Genomic DNA, 23,484 nt, shown 5'->3' on the forward strand with positions numbered 1-23,484 from the left:
AGCCCACACAGTATATAACACAGCCCATATAGTATGTAACACAGCCCACATAGTATATAACACTGCCTATGTAGTATATAGCAGCCACACGGTATCTAACACAGCCCACATAGTATACAAAAGTGTGGGCACCATATCCCTGTTAAAAAAATAATTAAAATAAAAAATAGTTATATACTCACCCCCTGGGATCCACCGAAGCTCCGGCGATACGCGCGCGGCTGCTGCCATCTTCCGTTCCCAGGATGCATTGCGAAATTACCCAGATAACTTAGCGAGACCGCTAAGTCTTCTGGGTAATTTCGCAATGCATCGCCGGGAATGGAAGATGGTGGCAGGCGCGAGCGCATCGTCGGACGACGGAGGGTGAGTATAGCAGGTTTTTTGTTTTTTTATTATTTTTAACATTAGATCTTTTTACTATTGATGCCGCATAGGCAGCATCAATAGTAAAAACTTGGGGACACACAGGGTTAATAGCAGCAGTTACGGAGTGCGTTACCCGCGGCATAACGCGGCCGGTTACCGCCGGCATTAACCCTGTGTGAGCGGTGACTGGAGGGGAGTGTGCGGGCGCCGGGCAGTGACTGCGGGGAGTAAGGAGCGGCCGTTCTCTTCCGGACTGTGCCTGTCTCTGATTGGTTGTGGCTGTTTTGCCACGGCCAATCAGCGACTTGGATTTCCATGACAGACAGAGGCCGCGACCAATGAATATCCGTGACAGAAAGACAGACAGAAAGACGGAAGTGACCCTTAGACAATTATATAGTAGATTACAAAAAAATACTGAACTGGTAAAGAAGAGAGAACTGATGACGTCTATTAATATTCCGTCCTCCTTTCTAACCTTTCTCCCCAGCGTAGCCCTGGCGCTATGAATGGCATCACGCCCGGTCCCGGTGGCACATCACTGTCGGTGTCTATGGATAAAGTGGCTAGTCACCCCGGCCACAAAGCACCTCTCTATAGGAGCAGCTTGATATATTCTAAAGCCCTGGATTAACCCTTCAGGCGGGAGTCATAGAAGAATTCAAGGCAACAGTAAAAGTTGGTTTTGCTTCCTGACAGCTTGACATGGTAATGGCCAAAACTATACAAGAAGCAACTGCAAAAACATTTGCACCATAAAACGTCACCCCGCCGTGTTTGAGCTAAATCAGATGGAACCTGTGTAATATTCTTAAAGGTCATTTTCTCTGCGGCTCGGAGCCGGGCGATCACGTCATAGCTGAGCACATCTCATGAGGACGCTTCCCAGGCCGACTTGAAAGGCATCTGGATAAAATTGGACATTATCACTTAAAACATATTGATTCCCTTCTCCTTTGTACACTAGGATAAACAGAATGAAGAACGGACATTCTCCAGACTTGGCTCATTACCGGCTTAAAAGGACGCGGACTGATATGGTGTGATAAAGATGAAAAGGGACGAGAGCAGAAAGTCCCGAGTGAGCATTAAAGGGGTGAAAAAACACACGCCGGCCTGACACGCCAGTCCCCTGGGAGTCACTTATCTGCATTGCACTTCAGCATGTCCACATAAAGTGCCATGATAAGGGGCCTTCATATCACTAGAGAGAAGCCCATTATTAGCGCGCCATGCATAATGCCATGCAGCAGCGGGAAAGTCACAGACGCCCGAGCGGATGATCCGCCGATCCTATGAGAGGTTGATGGGAACATTCAGAATGAGGACGTAACCCTGCCTACTAAGATGGGAATTATTACCTGATAGAAGGATGGCATCGTGACGAATATTAGACCGTGTGGGGTCTTTGTATGCTACATATAAGAGCCAGAGCTGGAAATTATCTGCAACGTTATTACTTTGAAATATACATTTGTAACCAGCATTTTTAATGTATAAATCTGTGTAATAGAAAGAGATTGTTTGATAAGGAATGTAGAAGCCCCCATACGTGGCATGGGGTCAGGAAGGGGCACTACTGTACACGGGGCATCCTGCTCAATGGTAGCTTTTCTACAGGTTTATTCCTGTAGCACTTGAGAATGCAGCATGTTCCTCTAGGAAGATCTATCTCTACCCGGCCATACACCTTAGATAAGGGTCATCAATTTCGGGCCAGGATCTAATGTGTATGTTGACCTTCTAACCATTATCTGCCACTAGGATAAAGGACAACAAGCCTAGCCTGATCTCTGCATCAGAGGAGACCATGCATGTTTACGGTGGAGCCTCCACACACAGCTGTAGTCCAAGGAGGAAATCCATCATCTCACTGCTATATAAAGTGTATGGTGGCGCATAGGGACCCTCCGATGTCTAAAATATCCCTGCAGCTTCTAATCAGCCCCCGAAATAGGAAGTTATCAGAGGGTGGCGCTGATAAAAGCAGGAGGAGTGACCGCAGCGCCGCCTCCTGTTGATGGTCCATTTCAGGACGGTAACAGAAGCTTTGGGGCTGCGCCTCATCACTTTTCATTGCTGTCACTGCGGCTGATTTGGGATGTTATCAGAGGGCAGTGTTGACAAAGCTGTGGCACATGTACGCATCGCCGTTCCACGAGGACGTCCTACTTCAAAGCGGGTGATCGAAGCTGAGGTAAGTGACTGCAGGGCCAGCCTCCCGATGAGGCCACGCTTAAGACTCCCCAGTGAATTATGGGTCTCCAACAGAACGTCAAAGGATGAGAAGATCGAGATATAGGGATTACAGAAGTGGCTAGAGGTTAAAAACAGACATTTTATGTATCGGACAAGACCTTTAAAGCTACACTAACAAGTGTTTCTGGTTAGACGATATTTTCAAAGGATAAGATAAAATCTAAACGAGTAAACAGAAAACAAGACAAAAATGGCCGCTTACCACAGGATCGGTCCTCAATGTGGTCAGAATGAGAGACCGGATCAACCTGTTCCTGAATGGGAGAAAGACACTCTTCTGGTTTGGGTGCAACTGATCCTTCCAATGGGTCCACAATAATAGGAAATCCTTCATCTGTCTCTTGATCCTGAGTTGGGGTCTGTGCTGAACGATCTCCATCACTGAGGACATGGAGCTCACCTGTGAAACATCTCAACATGTTGCCACATTTTTGCACTGAAATAAATTATTTCAAATCTTATAGAGTAAAACAGCAAATAAGCAAGGACAGAACAGGAGCAATGACAACATACCTCTATGAGAAAAGGACAAAAAGAAATGGCCGCATATCTGTACCAAAGGAGCCTGCTAGTAAAGCAATACAAGTCTGCCCCTATTGGACAAACAATCAGTAGATTTGGTTTCCAGTACCATCTCTATGCTGATGACACCCAATTATACACTTCTTCTCCTGATATCTCACCTGCCTTTTTAGAAAACACCAGTGATTGTCTTACCGCTGTCTCTAACATCATGTCCTCCCTCTATCTGAAACTAAACCTGTCAAAAACTGAACTCCTCGTGTTCTCTCCCTCTACTAACCTATCTTTGCCTGACATTGCCATCTCCGTGTGCGGTTCCACCATTACCCCAAAGCAACATGCCCGCTGCCTTGGGGTCATCCTTGATTCTGACCTTTCATTCACCCCCCACATCCGATCACTGGCTCGCTCTTCTTACCTGCATCTCAAAAACATTTCTAGAATTCGCCCTTTTCTTACTTTCGACTCTGCAAAAACTCTTTCTGTTTCACTTATTCATTCTCGTCTGGACTATTGTAACTCTCTACTAATCGGCCTCCCTCTTACCAAACTTTCCCCGCTCCAATCTGTCCTGAATGCTGCTGCCAGGATCATATTCCTCACCAACCGTTACACCGATGCCTCTACCTTGTGCCAGTCATTACACTGGCTACCCATCCACTCCAGAATCCAGTACAAAACTACTACCCTCATCTACAAAGCTCTCCATGGCTCAGCACCATCCTACATCTCCTCTCTGGTCTCAGTCTACCACCCTACCTGTGCCCTCCGCTCCGCTAATGACCTCAGGTTAGCATCCTCAATAATCAGAACCTCCCACTCCCGTCTCCAAGACTTTACACGTGCTGCGCCGATTCTTTGGAATGCACTACCTAGGTTAATACGATTAATCCCTAATCCCCACAGTTTTAAGCGTGCCCTAAAAACTCATTTGTTCAGACTGGCCTACCGCCTCAATGCATTAACCTAACGATCCCTGTGTGGCCTATTTAAAAAAAACAAAAAAACAAACAAAAAAAAAAACAGGTTCCTCGCATTATGTTCTCATTCACTTTATGCAGTTAATAGCCCTCTGTGTCTGTACTGCTACATACTTAGGCAGTTAACTGGTTCATGCAGCTTTACATGAACACCCGAGCCTTACACTATGGCCGGTCCGAATAACTATAGCAATTGTTACCATCCACCTCTCGTGTCTCCCCTTTTCCTCATAGTTTGTAAGCTTGCGAGCAGGGCCCTCATTCCTCCTGGTATCTGTTTTGAACTGTATTTCTGTTATGCTGTAATGTCTATTGTCTGTACAAGTCCCCTCTATAATTTGTAAAGCGCTGCGGAATATGTTGGCGCTATATAAATAAAAATTATTATTATTATTACAAGTCTGCTAGACATAAGCACTACTGGGCAGCTCTAACCACCAGTATCGATGGGGCGTTATAATGTATTTATTGTTGATCACCATTTTTCTTACATTGTAAGACTATGTTCACATTGCTTCTCCGATATATATAGCGGAGATGGAAGCCTCAAGCATATGTCACTGTATACGCTCACACAGCATACATCAGCCATGGATTCCCATTGCTATATATTGGTATTTCTTGAGTGTTCACCTGAATACAAAGAAGGTTACACTTTCCTAAAACGTATATAAATAGGTATGGTCACGCCTGTCCGCAGCAGTCCCCCGCTTACCGAAAAGACCCTGGCAGCAATGTACATGGAATATGAAATAAATGCGAGTTTAGAATAGAAGGTGACGACTAATGACCAAATTCAAGTAATCTTTCTCCGAGGGTTATAAAGGTTTTCCACTTTATGGAAAGTGGATCCCAAACGCAATTTTATACCTAATACAACAACAGAGCAGGTGCTCTCTCTTCCCGTTCCAGCACCGTTTTTTTGGGCCCCAGTGTTTTGGTTAAGGCAATGACCTGACATTGGCACAACCACTGAACTCAGTGATTGACTGCAGCGGTGATGTGTGCTATCAATGTGAAATTACCATTGCAACCAAAACTTGTGACCAGAACAGCAGCAGGGCGCTAGAGCTGGACCTGGGGAGGCCGAGTACTTGCTCTGTTTGCTATTATGGACCTATAAGAGCATTTGTGGAGACCTTTTAATTAAGGTACCGTCACACATAACGATATCGTTAACGATATCGTTGCTTTTTGTGACGTAGCAACGATATCGTTAACGAAATCGTTATGCGTGACAGCGACCAACAATCCCTTGCTGGGAGATCGTTGGTCGCTGGGGAAAGTCCAGAACTTTATTTCGTCGCTGGATCTCCCGCAGACATCGTTGAATCGGCGTGTGACGCCGATTCAGCGATGTCTTCACTAGTAACCAGGGTAAACATCGGGTTACTAAGCGCAGGGCCGCGCTTAGTAACCCGATGTTTACCCTGGTTACCATTGTAAATGTAAAAAAAACCAAACAGTACATACTCACATTCCGGTGTCTGTCCCCCGGCGTCAGCTTCCCGCACTGACTGTGAGCGCCGGCCGGCCGTAAAGCACAGCGGTGACGTCACTGCTGTGCTCTGCTTTACGGCCGTCCGGCGCTGACAAAGTGCAGGGAAGCTGACGGCGCGGGACAGACACCGGAATGTAAGTATGTACTGTTTGTATTTTTTTTACATTTACAAAGGTAACCAGGGTAAACATCGGGTTACTAAGCGCGGCCCTGCGCTTAGTAACCCGATGTTTACCCTGGTTACCAGGGGACTTCGGCATCATTGGTCGCTGGAGAGCTGTCTGTGTGACAGCTCTCCAGCGACCACACAGCGATGAAACAGCGACGCTGCAGCGATCGGCATCGTTGCCTATATCGCTGCAGCGTCGCTTAATGTGACGGTACCTTTACAGTAAATTTCATTAGTGGAAGTGACAATCCAAGAGCAGCAATCTCTCAATAAAATTCACTGCCATTGCCAGTTCTAGCTTTTTTTTTTGTAAATCATTGGCTCCTAGTTCCTAGGTCTAAACTCATGGACAGGAGGTTTTTTTTTGCAAACTCCTCTCCACCTTTACAACTCCACATGGTAATATGTTGTAACCTCCCACACTGTAAAAGGAAAAGAAAATAGAAACATCAAACCCGTAAAACAGTGGCCACTTACCAACTGGAGCAGCCGGAACCATTTCTGATTGAGATATCATGGCAACATTCACTGAGGACATGGCCTCGTCCACCACAGGCACGTTCTGCATGTCGGGGGAGATTAACGAATCCAGATCTGCAGCGAGATCTTTGCATATTTCCTCCTCATGTAGGTGGGTTGGCTCAGTGCTCATCGCAGTGGTCATTGTATCACCTGGACCTGTGGGTCATAGTGCAGAAGATGTACGTTCATGACTTCATGGTGGTACAAGCCTTAGTAATGTACCTGTAGGCCAGAAGTGGGGCCGAATGTGACACCACCACTGCCTCCTGAGCTCTCGCTGTCCTTTCCTTGTCAGATTCTTCCATGATCATTAATGTGCGGAAAGGACTGATCACATTGTTGAACAAGAGGATTCATATGACTCTGGTCCAGCGGCCATGACAGTATTCTGTGGTTGTCAGATCAGACAGCAGCAAACCTCCCATTACCCGTCAGCATCTTGGTGCCACCTCTGGATGGTAGGCCTCACAACATGATCAGCAGTCATCGCATCGCTGGGCCTGCTAATGAGAAGAAGCACCCAGGAGGCTGGCAAGTATGAGGAAGCTTATTGTGCTCTGATCTGGCAGTCAAGGAGTACCAACTGCTGCCACTCATTTTGCTCAACTCCAGTTGTCCAGGAGTTTCAAAAATAATAGTTTGTTTTCTTCTATCAAACAACATTACTCCTGTGAATGATGACTCGGTTTCATTGTGTGAATTGGGCTAAGCTTACAGACCCCTGGATAGGTGTGCTGCTTGACAACACTATAAACGGGGTTTGCCGAGATACCAAAAACTGTAGCCAAATAACCGCATGCTAAATGTGCCACAAGGTAGTGTCACTGCTCTCATGTTCCCTGCCAGACCTTGGTAACTGGGTGGAAAGAGGACATCCCTTCCCGTCTACCCAAGGGACCACTGCAGCTAATCAATGATCTCAGCAGGCTGTGGCGTAAGACCGCTGCAGTCAGTGATTACATGCAGCCATCATATGGCTAGATGGAGACAACAATGCTCAGTAAACAGTGTCAGGCAGGGTATTTAACACTTTAATGTTCATCTACGAAATTCTCACCACTGGTGGCTTGCAGCAGTTCCGTCTGGAGTTGGAGCTGTGCTTCCCCCAAAATCTTCATAACTGACTCAGCCGGACTCTTCCCCCATTCTCGTCTTTGTCTTTCCTCCAAATCCAGCTTTATCACTCCACCGACAGTCTTATCTGGATTGGATAGTAAACCAAAAAAAGGAAAGTGTCAAAAAGCTACTTGTGCCACACAGGAACATCACTGACCTGCAGCTGGACAGCTCTCCTCCTCCCCCCTGCAGTGGTATCGTATACAGGGTCAACTTTTCGATATATCAATGGGACAGCTGTGCTCAGTATATTTGGTGATCCCATCCCATCGACAGTATTATCCATCTCTGTGGCCTCCACTTATCTTCTTATAGAGCCACAATTTAGGCTGAAGAGGGCCGGAGTGGTAACAACTATACGGTGTTGTGTCTGAGATCTTCAGCTTGGGCCTCATTTATGGTTCATGAGCTGAACCACCGCACAGATCTGACCGCTCAGTATGAGTGTCGCTTTTGGCTGAAGGGAGGCTTAAACTGCAGAAATATGCTGCTAATGTGAAACTGGATATTACAGAAACCTGTATAATCGCTCTATAGCGCCGTACATCTGCACAAAGGTGTTTTCTATTCCAGATTTTATTTTTTCAATATGAGCCCATGTGGTTCTGTTAATACACTTTCAGCAATGCGGAAACCCCACATGGAGCAGTCACACAACATTTTACTATTGGCCAGGATTAAGCTCCTTCCCATGCCGTAAATAAAATCAGGTAGTGACAATAGGTAGCATAATGCACTTTAATGGAACACATTATTCTCTTTACGAGCCCCCATCTCACCAGGCTTTCCTGCACAGGTGCACTTCTGTCATTCGGAGAAATGTAAAGTACAGAATCTGAACTAGTGGCTGCGCCAATAAAATGTTTAAAGGAGATTAACAAATAGATCCAGAGTATAGCGAAGAATAAGTCCCGTCTGTATATATACTTACACATCAGAGCGTTCTAGTAAGAGATCAGCAGAAACAAAGTATTCGGCCTAATGTGCAGGTAGACTATAGGAAAGTGGGCACCAACTTAATAGGTTATTACCAGAAATTCTGGAAAGGGGTCCTTACTGCTCAATAGGGGTCCCATGAATGTAGGTCTGGAACCCAGAAAATGCGGATCGGCAGAGCACAGTTTTAAAAAGCAGTGTTCACTTGTCATCTGCTCCTAATATTAAAGGGTTACTACCAAAATTAAAAAGTTATCCACTATCCATAAGATCCCAGGGGAAAGCTTGCTGACCCCTGGGGTTCCAACTGCTGGGACCCCCAGTGTTGCCAAAATGGGGGTTCTGGAACCACGTTATTCAGAGTTCGGGTTTTTGGAACTCTGTGAATGAGACTCTACAGCCTCATCTTGAAAAAAATGTGGAGGTGCGCATGCCCATTCTCCAATATTTTCATGGGACGGCCAGAAATAGTGGAGGGCTCGGCTGTACTTCTCCGGCTGTACTGACTTCTCCGGCTGTACTGACTTCTCCGGCTGTACTGACTTCTCCGGCTGTACTGACTTCTCCGGCTGTACTGACTTCTCCGGCTGTACTGACTTCTCCGGCTGTACTGACTTCTCCGGCTGTACTGACTTCTCCGGCTGTACTGACTTCTCCGGCTGTACTGACTTCTCCGGCTGTACTGACTTCTCCGGCTGTACTGACTTCTCCGGCTGTACTGACTTCTACGGCTGTACTGACTTCTACGGCTGTACTGACTTCTACGGCTGTACTCAGACGTCTCTGGCAGTAACTCCTCTTCAGACAGAGTTTGCTGAGTTTTAGAGCTCTGAACTCAGGATCGCATGTTACCAGTGCCTCGAATTTGGGATCGCCAGGGGTCCCAGATGTTGGATCCCGAGCATTCAGCAAGCTATGCCTCTATTCTATAGATGGGGAATTACCTGATGTTTTGGGTGTAACCCTTTAAATAAGGGAGTGTAAGAAGCAGCTGAGCACTGCACTCTGCTTTCTATGCCAGTCTCAAACACAATGAATGGAGGGGAAGGTGAGAGTGTGCCTGCTCAGGATTGCTGGGGATCCTGGAGGTCAGACCCCCAGCATTCAGTAAGTAAACATCTATCCCAAATATATGGGATACAATTTGATTTTGGGAATATCCCTTTAATGTAGTATTACTTCCTCATTAGAGGTAAAAGTATGGCTTTAACAATTTCAACACAAACAGAATATTGTGGATGTAAAGCAAAATACTCTAATAACATAAATCATTAGTCCGTACTAAATTAGAGCTCACATCATAGGAGATTGCATTTATGTGGCCGATAAGGACACATGATAATCAAACAGAAAAATTATGTTGGTAAAGCATAAAACTATACACTGAAAGTAAACTTAGTTCTGTTCTCCATCGCCAAGCTCTAGAGATAAGCGAATATATTTGCAAGACCCTGAGGTCCAAACAGGAGCCCTGTTAATCGCCTCCTGCCAGTCGCATTGCCGGTGCCTCAGCCCATTAGTAGGCCCTGTTGTGTCCTCATGGTTACGGTGTGAAGCACATATAGCATCTCGCAGGGCAAACTGACCAGAAGAGAATCAGGGCTCCCATGCTGAACATTGCTTCACCCATCTCTACCAAGTTTACATTATTATTCAGTATTTGTGAGCATGCTCTGTAGGAGCCATACTGCCAATGAAGCAGCTCCCACCCCAAAGTTCCAGCAGGACGTCACAGTACACCTCTCATACTAATCAGCAGCAGTATACCGTGTATCTAGTCTAGTCATGAAAGCCATCATAAAGTGAGTCTTACAGGTCATCAATACCTGATCAATAGGGGGTCCGACTCCCGACATCCCACCAGCTGACTGTAGAGAAGATACCTAGAGACAGATTCTCACCAATTTGATACTGATGGTATTTCACAAGAATAGACCATTGATTTTATAGACCTGGACAAATGCTTTCAGATTTTAATATTTACTGATGTCTAGTAACAGTGCAGCCTAAGTGCCTGTTCAGATGCCGCATTTTTGCCACGGTTTTCCTATTTGTTTTTCAATGGCAGAAAACATTGAATTTTCCAGCTCCCGCAAAAGAGAATGATATTTCTGAAATCTCATGCACTTACTGTCGGCAGCACATAAAGTGTCCTCGATAAGGGCCATCTCCGACAGGGGAATTACTGGGCCTTCCGCTTGCCACTTCTTGCGGTCAGCTCCATTGTTTTCTTGCTGGCGCTCATCGTCACCCCTGTCACTCTTTGATGTGGTTTCTTCGTTTGTCGATGCCACATCTTCCTGAGCTTTAAGGTTCTGATTCAATCTTTTGAGTATTTGACGTTTTTCATCCTAAAAATAAGAACGAGACACTAAATGCACGTCCACCAAATCACATTGCCGAATACAGGGGCGGAAATCCAGAGCTGGAAGCCATGAATGTACGAGATCTTGAGATCGCTCTGGTTACTCGGGGCGTGCGGAAATGGAAGCAAAGCACTAACCACCATCAATAAAGTCTCACAAGGAAAAATAAACTGGTGTGAAGTTCTAGCAAACTTACCGTATATACTCGAGTATAAGCCGAGATTTTCAGCCCAAAAAAATGGGCTGAAAGTGCCCCTCTCGGCTTATACTCGAGTCATGGAAGGCGGGGGGGTCGGCGGGTGAGGGGGAGTGATGACGGTCACATACTCACCTGCTCCTGGAGTTCCCGATGCGGTCCCTGCATGTCCCATGGTCTCCGGAGCCGGCAACTTCTTCCTTCTCTATTCATCGGTCCCACTCATTAAAGTAATGAATATGGACTCCACTCCCATAGGGGTGGAGCCGCATAATCATTACTGTAATGAGCGGTACCAGTGACCGCTGACAGAGGAAGAAGCTGCGGGCGCCGAAGACCATCTGCCGGGAGAAGCTGCCAGGGACCGCGCCTGGAGCAGGTGAATATTTCATATTCACCTGTCCCTCGTTCCACCGCCGCTCCGTCTTCCGCATCCTCTGCAGTGACTGTTCAGGTCAAAGCAAGTATCAAAAAATGTAGTAAGGCCGCCCCCTATAGTTACATCGTCTCTATGGCCATCAGGGCGCACGTCCTCACCAGGGGGTCCATCCCAGAAAAAAGGTCCAAATCCAAATGAAGAGAAGGACAGCGCCACACCAGGAAGTGAAAAAGCAGCTCATATTTTATTCTGCCTCCTGCCGCAACGTTTCGGTTTGTGCTTGACAAAGGTCCTCGGACCGAAACGTTGCCGCAGGAGGCACAATAAAATGTGAGCTGCTTTTTCACTTCCTGGTGTGGCGCTGTCCTTCTCTTCATTTGTTCAGGTCAAAGGGCGCGATGACGTATTAGTGTGCGCACTGCCCTCTGCCTGAACAGTCAGTGCGGAGAGACGGGATGCTGAGGAGCAGCGGGCAGTGACGAGAGGTGAGTATGTCATTTTTTTTATTGCAGCAGCAGCAGCATTACATGCGGTGCAATGTTATATGGAGCATCTATGGGGCCATACTGAACTGTATGGAGCATTATATGTGGCATATTGTTATATGGAGAATCTTATGGGGCCATAATGAACTGTATGGAGCATTATGTGGGGCATATTTGTATATAAAGCATCTATGGGGCCATAATGAACTGCATGGAGCATTATATGGGGCATATTTGTATATAAAGCATCTATGGGGCCATAATGAACTGTATGGAGCATTATATGGGGCTCCTGATTCAATATAGATATTCAAAAACACGCAACCTACCAATGTCTCAATTAATTTTACTTTTATTGGTACTTATTTTTATTTTCGAAATTTACCAGTAGCTGCTGCATTTCCCACCCTAGGCTTATACTCGAGTCATTAAGTTTTCCCAGTTTTTTGTGGCAAAATTAGGGCTGTCGGCTTATACTCGAGTATATACAGTATGTGCAAACTTCTGTACTGGTCAAGATTGGCCAGTTTTGCTTTTATTTCCATTACTCCTTTTAGTATGCTTTTTTTTACATCCGCCATACTGTTCCAGAGATATGGGTCTTTTTATTTACTGGTCATTTTTATAGTCTTTACCAAGGGGGCATGGCTTGAAGGGTTCTCTGGGGGCATGGCTTCAGGCTGCTCTGCATTATTACCCTGTAAGTCACGCCCCCTTAGTAAAGACCATAAAAATTAGCACTAAATATAAAGCCCCATGACTTTGGAGCCGTATAGTGAATTTATAAAAAAAACAAACAAAAAAAAACACAGGAATATAATGCAATTAAAAAGTGGTCACTTTTCAACCTGGCGACGTTTATATACAGAAATATGATAAAGTTTTGCAATTTTCACTATTTAATTACAATGATAAGAATATACATATAGTGTAGTGATCTATTCTTAAGCCAATTTATGGAATATACAGTATGTATGTCTGCTTAGACACTTACTGGACCGCTCTCAGTATAGCGGGTGATCCCCAGCAGCGGGGGGATAGAAGCCATTGTGGACAGCATGGGGTCGAAGCCCAAATTAAAGTATCCAGAACTGGTCAGTTCAGGCTAAAGGAGGGTGATCGTATATCATTCCCAGCAACAAATCCTGACCCAGAATCCCTAAGACAGTTAGGACACATAACATGCAAAGAAAAATAATGTGTACTAACTTGGATTGAAGGGTCTATTTTTTTGGAGTCTTCTGTGTTGTCCCTGATTTCTGTTACTTCAACCTATAGTCAGAAGAAACGAGAATAAAAAAACAAAACAAAGAATATCAAATTGGGCCAAGCCGTAGATTTCCAGCAAAACGATTGCTATAGGGTTACAACCAGTTAAAACCAGTAAAGGAAACAGTACTCCCCCTCAGCGACAGGACTGGAAGGCATAGGACAGCAGGGGTTGGGAATCGCCATTATTTATTTGTTTTATACCAATCTGAGCCCTGTTAACAATAATTTTGATAGGCTGGAAAACCCTTTAAATGGTATTCAATAATGGCTAAATGAGTTATTATTATACATTTTTTTTATCAGTTATCCGGAACTTTGTTGGTTTTTTTTGCTATTAGGCTAAGAACCTACAGATCTGCTGACTCAGGTGGCGATTCTCCGGCTTCATTCAACCTCAAATCAACAGATCGGCTCTTTCTCTTCCAATGTTATGTTGACTGACAGCAGATTCTCTGCAGTTAGGCAGTGGGGAGCCGGCTGTCAATCAGTAAGATGTTGGAAGTGCCTCCCCATCAACAAAGCAGAGTGATAGGTGACAATTTGTAGATACATAGGGGTCTGACATCTAGGACCCACACTAATCCCAAGAATGGAACATTAAAATGCCCTTTAATGTGAAGCAATGGGCACACATGCCACAGCTCCATTCAGTCTCTATGGGACGGTCGTACAGTGAGCAGGAAGTGAACCTACAGCTCCAACATTCTTCAGCGCAGAGGTCATAGAGATGGCCGGAGTACTGGGCTTCACGTGAAACTGTCCTCGGACAGGTGAACCCCCAACATCTGCATGAGCTGCATGGCTAGGGGAGCCCGGAGATGGTCCTGCAGCATTGAAAGGCACATTAGGATTCTTGAACCCCCGGGCAGCCAGCTGCAAAAATAAACACAAAAAACAAACACTATAAAAGAAATATAAAAGAAACAATACGATTAAAAACTAAGTGGAAAAAAAATTAATAAACAAAAAAATTATATAGAAATGTAAATAACACGTATACGTATATTTGTACAATTTGTATAAATGCAATATGCAGATACAGTCATGACACTTTACAGGCTAAAACCCCCCAGCACAGATAGAGTGGAAATCTACAGCAATAATCAGAGCAAGAAGCACAGCAAAATAACGTACATACAACCTAATCGCACATTACATAACAACTGCTCCAGACTTAACTATATACAGTTGTGCTCAAATGTTTACATACCCAAGCAGAATTTTTGCTTTCTTGGCATTTTTTCAGACAATATGAATGATAACACCAAAACTTTTTCTCCACTCATAGTTAGTGGTTGGGTGAAACCATTGATTGTCAAACTACTGTGTTTTCTCTCTTTAAATCATAATGACAACCCAAAACATCCAAATAAAATTTAAGGGGAATCAGTAGTATCAACCCTCCAAAGCCATCTTTATGGAAACACAAGTCATAATAAGTTGAATTAAATAACTCGTTTTTCTTAATATGTAAATGAGCTGTAAAGATCTATGGGCAGGATATAGATCTCCCACAGAATCTGCCTCCAGAGCTGGTTTCTCACCAGTGTGGGATATGTAAATCAGGAGAGCAGACTAAAGGGGGAGTCACACATAACGATATCGTTAACGATATCGTTGCAACGTCACGCTTTTGGTGACGTAGCAACGATCCCGCTAACGATCTCGTTATGTGTGACAGCGACCAACGATCAGGCCCCTGCTGGGAGATCGTTGGTCGTTGGGGAATGATCAGGACCATTTTTTGGTCGCTGATCACCCGCTATCATCGCTGGATCGGCGTGTGTGACGCCGATCCAGCGACGTGTTCACTTGTAACCAGGGTAAATATCGGGTTACTAAGCGCAGGGCCGATGTCTGTCACGTCCCCATGCATCCACAGGGTTAAAACTGCTTTCGGCAGGAGCGCTGCTAATGTGTCAGCGCCGGCCGTAAAGCAGAGCACAGCGGTAACGTCACCGCTGTTACTGCCGGCGCTGACAGTCAGTGCAGGGAAGCTCTCGGCAGCAGCACGTGTATTAGCAGCACTCTTGCCGAAAGCAGTTTTAACTCTGTGGACGCCGGCGGGGGACGTGACAGACATCAGAATGTGAGTATGTAGTGTTTTTTTTTTTTTTTACTTTTACAATGGTAACCAGGGTAAATATCGGGTTACTAAGCGCGGCCCTGCACTTAGTAACCCGATGTTTACCCTGGTTACCCGGGGACTTCGGCATCGTTGAAGACAGTTTCAACTATGCCGAAGTCTTTCCCCTGATCGTTGGTCGCTGGATCGCTGGTCGTGATCGTTGGTAAGTCGTTTAGTGTGACTAAAGCTTAACACTGGTAACTTTCCCTTTCATTTAAAATAATCTCTGGAGGCAGTTTCTCGGTGAGATCTGTGGCCGGCTCATAGATCTTAACAGATCATTTACATATTGAGTAAAACGTGGATTTGTCTGGAATAAGACATCAGATTGCAGATATCAAGATACCATTTTATTAATTTTATTGAGCTTCTTATGACCTACATGCCCATATTGACAGCTTAGGGGAATTGATGATACTGGCAGGTTCGCTTTATAAAAAAAACAAAAACCAACAAAACAGGCAGTATGAAAGATAAAACAAAGCTCCCAAAATAACCTTTCTCATGATTGTCCTTCTTCTGAGGGTATACACTCTGTTATGCTTCCTGCCTGTACCTGTTATCAGGTGATGCCTCAAACTTTTATGGGGGCCTGATCACATGCGCCTTGGGAAGACAGAGTGATGTGAACATATAAGTGCAATACAAAGTGGATGGCTATCGATCAAGATTGAGGGCAGAAAACCCCTATAAGCTTCAACTATTATAGTTCTGCAAAGGTATAAATATCTGCTATTTTGGCACTTTTTATAGCATTGGGATGATTACATCTCACAGTCAAAGCACTATGTTAGCAAATAAAGGGGTTTTCTGCTACACTAATACTGAAGACCTATCCATAGAATAAGTCATCAATATCAGATCAGTGATGGTCAACAAATGTAGCGTACAAAGAGGGGCGCTACCACTTCCTCCTCCGGTTTAGTGGCTGCTCCAAGGTACTATACAAGAGTTCCTATTCATTTGAATGGAGCTGATGTGCAGTATCAGATCTAAACAGGTGATAAAAATCAATGTAGATGAAAAACCCTTTAATATGATTTACAGCACGCAAATTAATAGTCACCCACCTTCCATAGAGAGTACATCTCATCTACATATAATTGTACAATGATACATTCATATCCTTGTGATGGCACAGTTAGGCAGATGTGGCCTTCATGAGTTTAGAAAAACTTGGCGACAACCCCTTCAATATGGTTCATTTTGTATTGGGGCATTCACTTTAAGGAAGGCATTTTGTAGACGGTGTCAAATTGATATTTGAGGAAGGTAAATTATCAAATAGTTCACGTACATTTATCATTTTATTATATAAATTATTATTATTACATGAACGGCTATCGTTACCTAAGCATGGATGATACACAGTGGTGTGAAAAAGTGCTTGCCCCCTTCCTTATTACCCATTCTTTGCATGTTTGTCACACTTAAATGTTTTAGATCACCAAACAAAATGCAGTTGTTAAATGAAGGTCTTTATCCAAACCTACAGGGCCCTGTGTGAAAAGCGATTGCCCCTCTCCCCCTTAAAACATAAATTAACTGTGGTTTATCACATCTTTGGGAAGTGGAGTTCAATTTCCCTAGCCACACCCAGGCCTGATTACCACACCTGTTCTCAATCAAGAAATCACTTAAATAGGATCTGCCTGACAAAGTGAATTACACCAAAAGATTCCTCAAAAGCTACACATGCCATATTTGTTTTACCTGATAAGTTATGATTTCAGTGATTATTGGCCAGATCACCCCCCCTCCCCACCTCCACTATTGATTAGTTTTTCATGTTTTGCATTTCTTTATGATGAGTCTTGTGAGCTTGATTTTCTTTTTGTATCGCTTGTATCGTCCTATAATACTTGTAATGTTTGTTTGTTCTTTAAATTTGAAAATTTAAATAAAGAATGAAAAAAAAAACTAGACATGCCGCGATCCAAAGAAATTCTGGAACAAATCAGAAACAAAGTAATTGAGATCTATCAGTCTGGAAAAGGTTAAAGTCAACTCTAAAGTTTTGGGACTCCATTGAACCACAGTTAGGCTACTTTCACACTAGCGTCGGTACGGGCCCGTCGCAGTACGTCGGGCCGACGAACTGACGCATGCTGTGAAGTAAAAGCACAACGGGGGCAGCGGATGCAGTTTTTCAACGCATCCGCTGCCCCATTGTAAGGTCCGGGGAGGAGGGGGCGGAGTTCCGGCCGCGCATGCGTGGTCAGAAATGGCGGACACGACGCACAAAAAAAGTTACATGTAGCTTTTTTTGTGCCGACGATCCGCCAAAACACGACACATCCGTCGCACGACGGATGCGACGTGCGGCAATCCATCGCAATGCGTCACTAATGAAAGTCTATGGAGAAAAAACGCATCCTGCGGGCAACTTTGCACGATGTGTTTTTTCTGCAAAACGACGCCTTGCAGCGGAGGCCAAACGACGCTAGTGTGAAAGTAGCCTTAGAGTCATTATCTACAAATGGCAAAAACATGGAACACTGGTGAACCTTCCCAGGAATGGCTGGTCGACTGACTAAAATTACCCAGAGTGCAGAGGCGACTCATCCAAGTAGTCACAAAAGACCCCACAACAACATCCAAAGAACTGCAGACCCCAATTTCCTCAGTTAATGTCAGTGTTCATGACTACACCATAAGATAGACTGGGCAAAAATGGCCTGTATGGTAGAGTTCCAAGACGAAAAAACCTCGCTGAGCAATAAGAACATAAAGGCTTGTCTCAGTTTTGCCAGAAAACATCTTGATGATTCACAAGACTTCTGGGAATACTCTGTGGACTGACGAGACAAAAGTTGAACAGTTTGGAAGGTGCATGTCCCATTACATCTGGCACAAAAGCAAAACAGATTATCAGAAAAGTAACAACGAACCAACAGTAAAATATGGTGGTGGTTGTGTGATGGTCTGGGACTGTTTTGCTGCTTCAGGACCTGGAAGACTTGCTGTGGTAAACGGAACCATGAATTCTTAGGTCTACCAAAAAATCCTGAAGTAGAATATCCGGCCATCTGTTCGTGACCTCAAGATGAAGTGCACTTGGGTTATGCAACAGGAAAATGGTACAAAATACACCAGAAACTCCACCTCTGGATGGATTAAGAAAAATACTTTGGAGTGTGTTATGAACTGGTGATTCAGAAACACAATAGACCTGGTGGTTAAGAGCACACAAAGTGACCTGATAGTTAATAATAACATAGGACGAGCTCTGGGACGTGGGAACTCTGCTGACCACAATCCCTAATCCTATCACACCACACTAGAGGTAGCCGTGGAGCGCTCCTGACCAGACCTAGGCGCCTCGGGCACAGCCTGAGAAACTAGCTAGCCCTGAAGATAGAAAAATAAGCCTACCTTGCCTCAGAGAAATTCCCCAAAGGAAAAGGCAGGCCCCCACATATAATGACTGTGAGTAAAGATGAAAATACAAACACAGAGATGAAATAGATTTAGCAAAGTGAGGCCCGACTTACTGAATAGACCGAGGATAGGAAAGATAGCTTTGCGGTCAGCACAAAAACCTACAAACAACCACGCAGAGGGCGCAAAAAGACCCTCCGCACCGACTAACGGTACGGAGGTGCTTCCTCTGCGTCCCAGAGCTTCCAGCAAGCAAGAAAAACCAATATAGCAAGCTGGACAGAAAAAATAGCAAACAAAAGTAACACAAGCAGAACTTAGCTTATGCAGTGAAGACAGGCCACAAGAACGATCCAGGAGAGAGCAAGACCAATACTGGAACATTGACTGGAGGCCAGGAACAAAGAACTAGGTGGAGTTAAATAGAGCAGCACCTAACGACTTAACCTCGTCACCTGAGGAAGGAAACTCAGAAGCCGCAGCCCCACTCACATCCACCAGAGGAAGCTCATAGACAGAACCAGCCGCAGTACTACTCATGACCACAGGAGGGAGCTTGACCACAGAATTCACAACAGGAGTGGTCTAGTCAAAGCCCTGAGCTTAATCCAATGGAGATGCTGTGGCAGAACCTTAAAAGGCCGTTCATGCTCAGAAACCCACCAATGCGGCTGAATTACAACAATTCTGCAAAGATGAGTGGGCCAAAATTTCTCCAGAGAGTTGTAAGAGACTCATTGCCAGAGATCGCAAACGCCTAATTGCAGTTGTTACTGCTAAGGGTAGCCCAACCAGTTATTAGGTTTAAGTGGCAATCACTTTCACAACGGATCCTAACCCCTTCAAGTCCCGCCCTTTTTCAAAATTTTTGCGTTTTCGTTTTTCACTTCCCTCCTTCCCAGAGCCATAACTTTTTTATTTTTCCGTCAATATGGTCATGTGAGGGCTTATTTTTTGCGGCACGAGTTGTACATTTGAACGACACCATTGGTTTTACCATGTCTTTTACTAGAAAACGGGAAAAAAATTCCAAGTGCGGTGAAATTGCAAAAAAAGTGCAATCCCACACTTGTTTTTTGTTTGGCTTTTTTGCTACGTTCATTAAATGCTAAAACTAACTTGCCATTGTGATTCTCTAGGTCATTACGAGTTCATAGACAACTAACATATCTAGGTTATTTTTTATCCAAGTGGTGAAAACAAATTCAAAACTTTGATTAAAAAAAAAAAAAAGTGCAATTTTCCGATACCCGAAGTGTCTCCATTTTTCGTGATCTGGGGTCGGGTGAGGGCTTATTTTTTGCGTGCCGAGCTGACGTTTTTAAGGATACCATTTCGGTGCAGGTACATTTTTTTGATCGCCCGTTATTGCATTTTAATGCAATGTCGCGGCGACCAAAAAAACATAATTCTGGCATTTCGGATTTTTTTCTCGCTGCGCTATTTAGCGATCAGGTTAATGCTTTTTTTTATTGATAGATCAGGCGATTCTGAATGCGGCGATACCAAATACGTGTAGGGTTTTTTTTTTTTTAATTGTTTTACTTAGGATGGGGCGAAAGGGGGGTGATTTAAACTTTTATATTTTTTTCATATTTTTAAAAACATTTTTTTTTTTACTTGTGCCATGCTTCAATAGCCTCCATGGGAGGCTAGAAGCTGGCATAGCCTGATCGGCTCTGCTACATAGCAGCGATCATCAGATCGCTGCTATGTAGCTGAAATGCAGGTGTGCTGTGAGCGCCGACCACAGGGGGACGCTCACAGCAGGCCGGCATCAGTAACCATAGAGGTCTCGAGGACCTCTATGGTTACCATCCTGATGCATCGCCGACCCCCGATCATGTGACGGGGGTCGGCGATGACATCATTTCCGGCCGGTAGCGCCGGTTAAATGCCGCTGTCTGCGTTTGACAGCGGCATTTAACAGGTTAATAGCGGAGGGTGAATAGCGATTTCACCCGCCGCTATTGCGCGCACATGTCAGCTGTACAAAACAGCTGACATGTCGCGACTTTGATGTGGGCTCACCACCGGAGCCCACATCAAAGGGGGTGACACGGCATGCGCAGTAATAGTACGGCGCATGTCGTGAAAGGGGTAAAGGACTTCATTTAAAAACTGCATTTTGTGTTTACCAGTGTTATCTTTATCTAATATTTACATTTTTTTGGTCATTTGAAATATGTGACAAACATGCAAAAGAATAGGAAATCAGGAAGGGGGCAAACACTTTTTCACCCATTGTATACTCATGGCCAGATTATAATCTAGAGAAAGCCCAACTAGTACATGGGAGCTCCTAATGGCTATTTAAGCATTAGAGATGAAACTAGGGATCTCCTCGGAGAAAGGCTTATAGAAGAAAAAGTAATTCTTTCCTTCAGACACGCTGGGGAGCAATTCCAACTCTTGATTTGGTGCGTAAAAATGCTGATATTTCAAATAAAATTGGGCTCAACCTGGATAAGGCTTTATGAGCAGGGATGGAAAATGTCAGCATTATCTGCTCTCACATCTGCACTTCTATTATGCAGAACAATGTAAAAAGGACTTTATGAGCTTGAGTGCTAGAAGGAAAAATAAGATAATGTGTATATTTTACTAGGCTGAGGTTATTGAATATTTCTTGTGAGATCATTTGTATTTTTAGACATTAGGACATTACCCTTTTTGTCTATTAACTTCCCTTGAACCCATCTTCCAACAGACATGGCCTAGCAGCTAGGTAAAAAGAGCACATAATGTGAAGTTGTAAGCAGAGATGATGGGTGTACGTGTGAAGAAGAGAAGTTATGTGCTCCTCATCTCCACCTGTCAAACAAACAAGGCCTGCACCTGGAGACCACACAGAAGATGCTCCTGACACTCCATTTTAGCTGTAATTAACCTTTCACCAGGGATGAGAATTGCAGGCTGCAGGTGATAGAATGTTTTCTAATGGTGACAGATAGTGTGCATTCCCTCCTGACGACAAATGCCGTCTCATCACATGCTGCATACTTATAATTGGTGACATTCCAACCACAAAGGTCCAGATCCTTTCACCTGGCTTGTAAACAGAAAATATGGGGTTGGTCAGCAGAAATTCAGGTTAGATCAGTTTATGAGAATCGTATTGAAGGCCAGGCAACTCTACAATCCAGATCTATTAATACAGCAGCGCTCTGCGGAGACGGCCTAGCATTGCATAATATTACAACAAATACAATTATTTGGCATGATAATGGTTAAAACACTTGAAAAATGTACAATGTTGAGGCCTGAAAACTAAATACTAGGCATCTCTCAGACAAAGCTCCCCTGGGGGTTCAGACAGCAAACGCAAAGTAGCTAAAGGTACCGTTACACTAAACGACTTACCAACAATCACGACCAGCGATACGACCTGGCCGTGATCGTTGGTAAGTCGTTGTGTGGTCGCTGGGGAGCTGTCACACAGACAGTTCTCTCCAGCGACCAACGATCATGGGAAAGACTTCGGCATCGTTGAAACTGTCTTCAACGATGCCAAAGTCCCCGGGTAACCAGGGTAAACATCGGGTTACTAAGCGCGGCCCTGCACTTATTAACCCGATATTTACCCTGGTTACAAGTGAACACATCGCTGGATCGGTGTCACACACGCCGATCCAGCGATGACAGCGGGTGATCAGCGACCAAAAAAAGGTCCTGATCATTCCTCAGCAATCAACGATCTCCCAGCAGGGGCCTGATCGTTGGTCGCTGTCACACATAACGATTTCGTTAACGATATCGTTATGTGTGAAGGTACCTTAAGTGTTACTGCAGTGGTGAGTGATAGCAATGGGTCTACGAACGGCATAGTGATGTGACCTCTGTGGAGTCCTATCACAGTAACAATCTCTCAGCTCTCCTGATGTCTATTTAGGCAATACTTGCTGTCATGGCTCCCGGGAATTACTGCTGTGGGAAACACTGCACACAGCAGCAAGGGAGGGTGCCAGGTTACTAACCAGGTAACAACCAGGACCTGAACCATGTGACAGAGTAGGAGGTGGTCGGGGGAGGAGCCAGATGCCAGGGTGCAGAGGAGACGATCTACACAGGAGAGTATATTAAGAAAAAAGGAGCACACTCAGCTATCTTAGGTTGGTGCTGGCTGTACTTGGGAAAAACCCAACAACAAGTCCAATATAGAAAAATCAGCCGCACTCTTATGGTATATCTTTGCAAAAATGTGATGTATTTATTCACATGTGTTGAGACAAAATTTTCATATATATACACACACACAGCAGGGAGTATAAACGAAGTAGTAACGTTTTGACCCTGCCTCGGGTCTTTCTCAAACTCCTATTGTTGTGGTGTCACGCCCACAGAAGCAGGAAGACCTGACACCACAACAATAGGAGTTTGAGAAAGACCCGAGGCAGGGTCGAAACGTTACTACTTCGTTTATACTCCCTGCTGTGTGTGTGTATATATATGAAAATTTTGTCTCAACACATGTGAATAAATACATCACATTTTTGCAAAGATATACCATAAGAGTGCGGCTGATTTTTCTACACAGGAGAGTAGTCAAACAAGCCAAAATCTGAACAAGGAGATCACGCGGTACCAAAGGGGTGAGACGGAGGCTTGTCAGAAGAGAAGCCAGAGGTCGGAAATCCAGAAGAACAAACAGAGTAACGCACGGAGAACAAGGAAAACAATTGCAAACCGGGCACACACCCCAGGGGTCAGGCACACAGACTAGAACAAGAGTATAGCTGACAAGGAATCCTAGTGGAGTGAGTATAAAGTATAAATACCCCTCCCAGATCGAAAGAGGCCAGCAAAATTAACCCTGAGAGAACAGGACATTGTATATCTGTAAAAGAAATCCAGGAGCGCTGTTCTCTAGAACTCTAAACTAGGCACTGCTCCTAATAGCCAG

At 44.6% G+C, this 23,484-nt stretch overlaps 1 protein-coding gene across 4 annotated transcripts in view; it reads right to left on the reverse strand.

Moving 5' to 3' along the window:
* The window catches only part of NEK1 (NIMA related kinase 1), a 195,962-nt gene that overhangs the window by 60,021 nt on the left and 112,457 nt on the right, over positions 1-23,484 (reverse strand). For all 4 annotated transcript variants that reach the window (XM_069744213.1, XM_069744211.1, XM_069744212.1 and 1 more), the window contains 6 exons: positions 13,766-13,945; positions 13,010-13,072; positions 10,506-10,725; positions 7,380-7,523; positions 6,278-6,478; positions 2,831-3,028 (listed from right to left, as the gene is read on the reverse strand). In XM_069744213.1, coding sequence (XP_069600314.1) covers positions 2,831-3,028; positions 6,278-6,478; positions 7,380-7,523; positions 10,506-10,725; positions 13,010-13,072; positions 13,766-13,945 — 1,006 coding nt within the window. The remainder of the gene's footprint in view (positions 1-2,830; positions 3,029-6,277; positions 6,479-7,379; positions 7,524-10,505; positions 10,726-13,009; positions 13,073-13,765; positions 13,946-23,484) is intronic.

This window comes from Ranitomeya imitator, chromosome 1, assembly GCF_032444005.1.
Source record: "Ranitomeya imitator isolate aRanImi1 chromosome 1, aRanImi1.pri, whole genome shotgun sequence".
Taxonomy (NCBI): domain Eukaryota; kingdom Metazoa; phylum Chordata; class Amphibia; order Anura; family Dendrobatidae; genus Ranitomeya; species Ranitomeya imitator.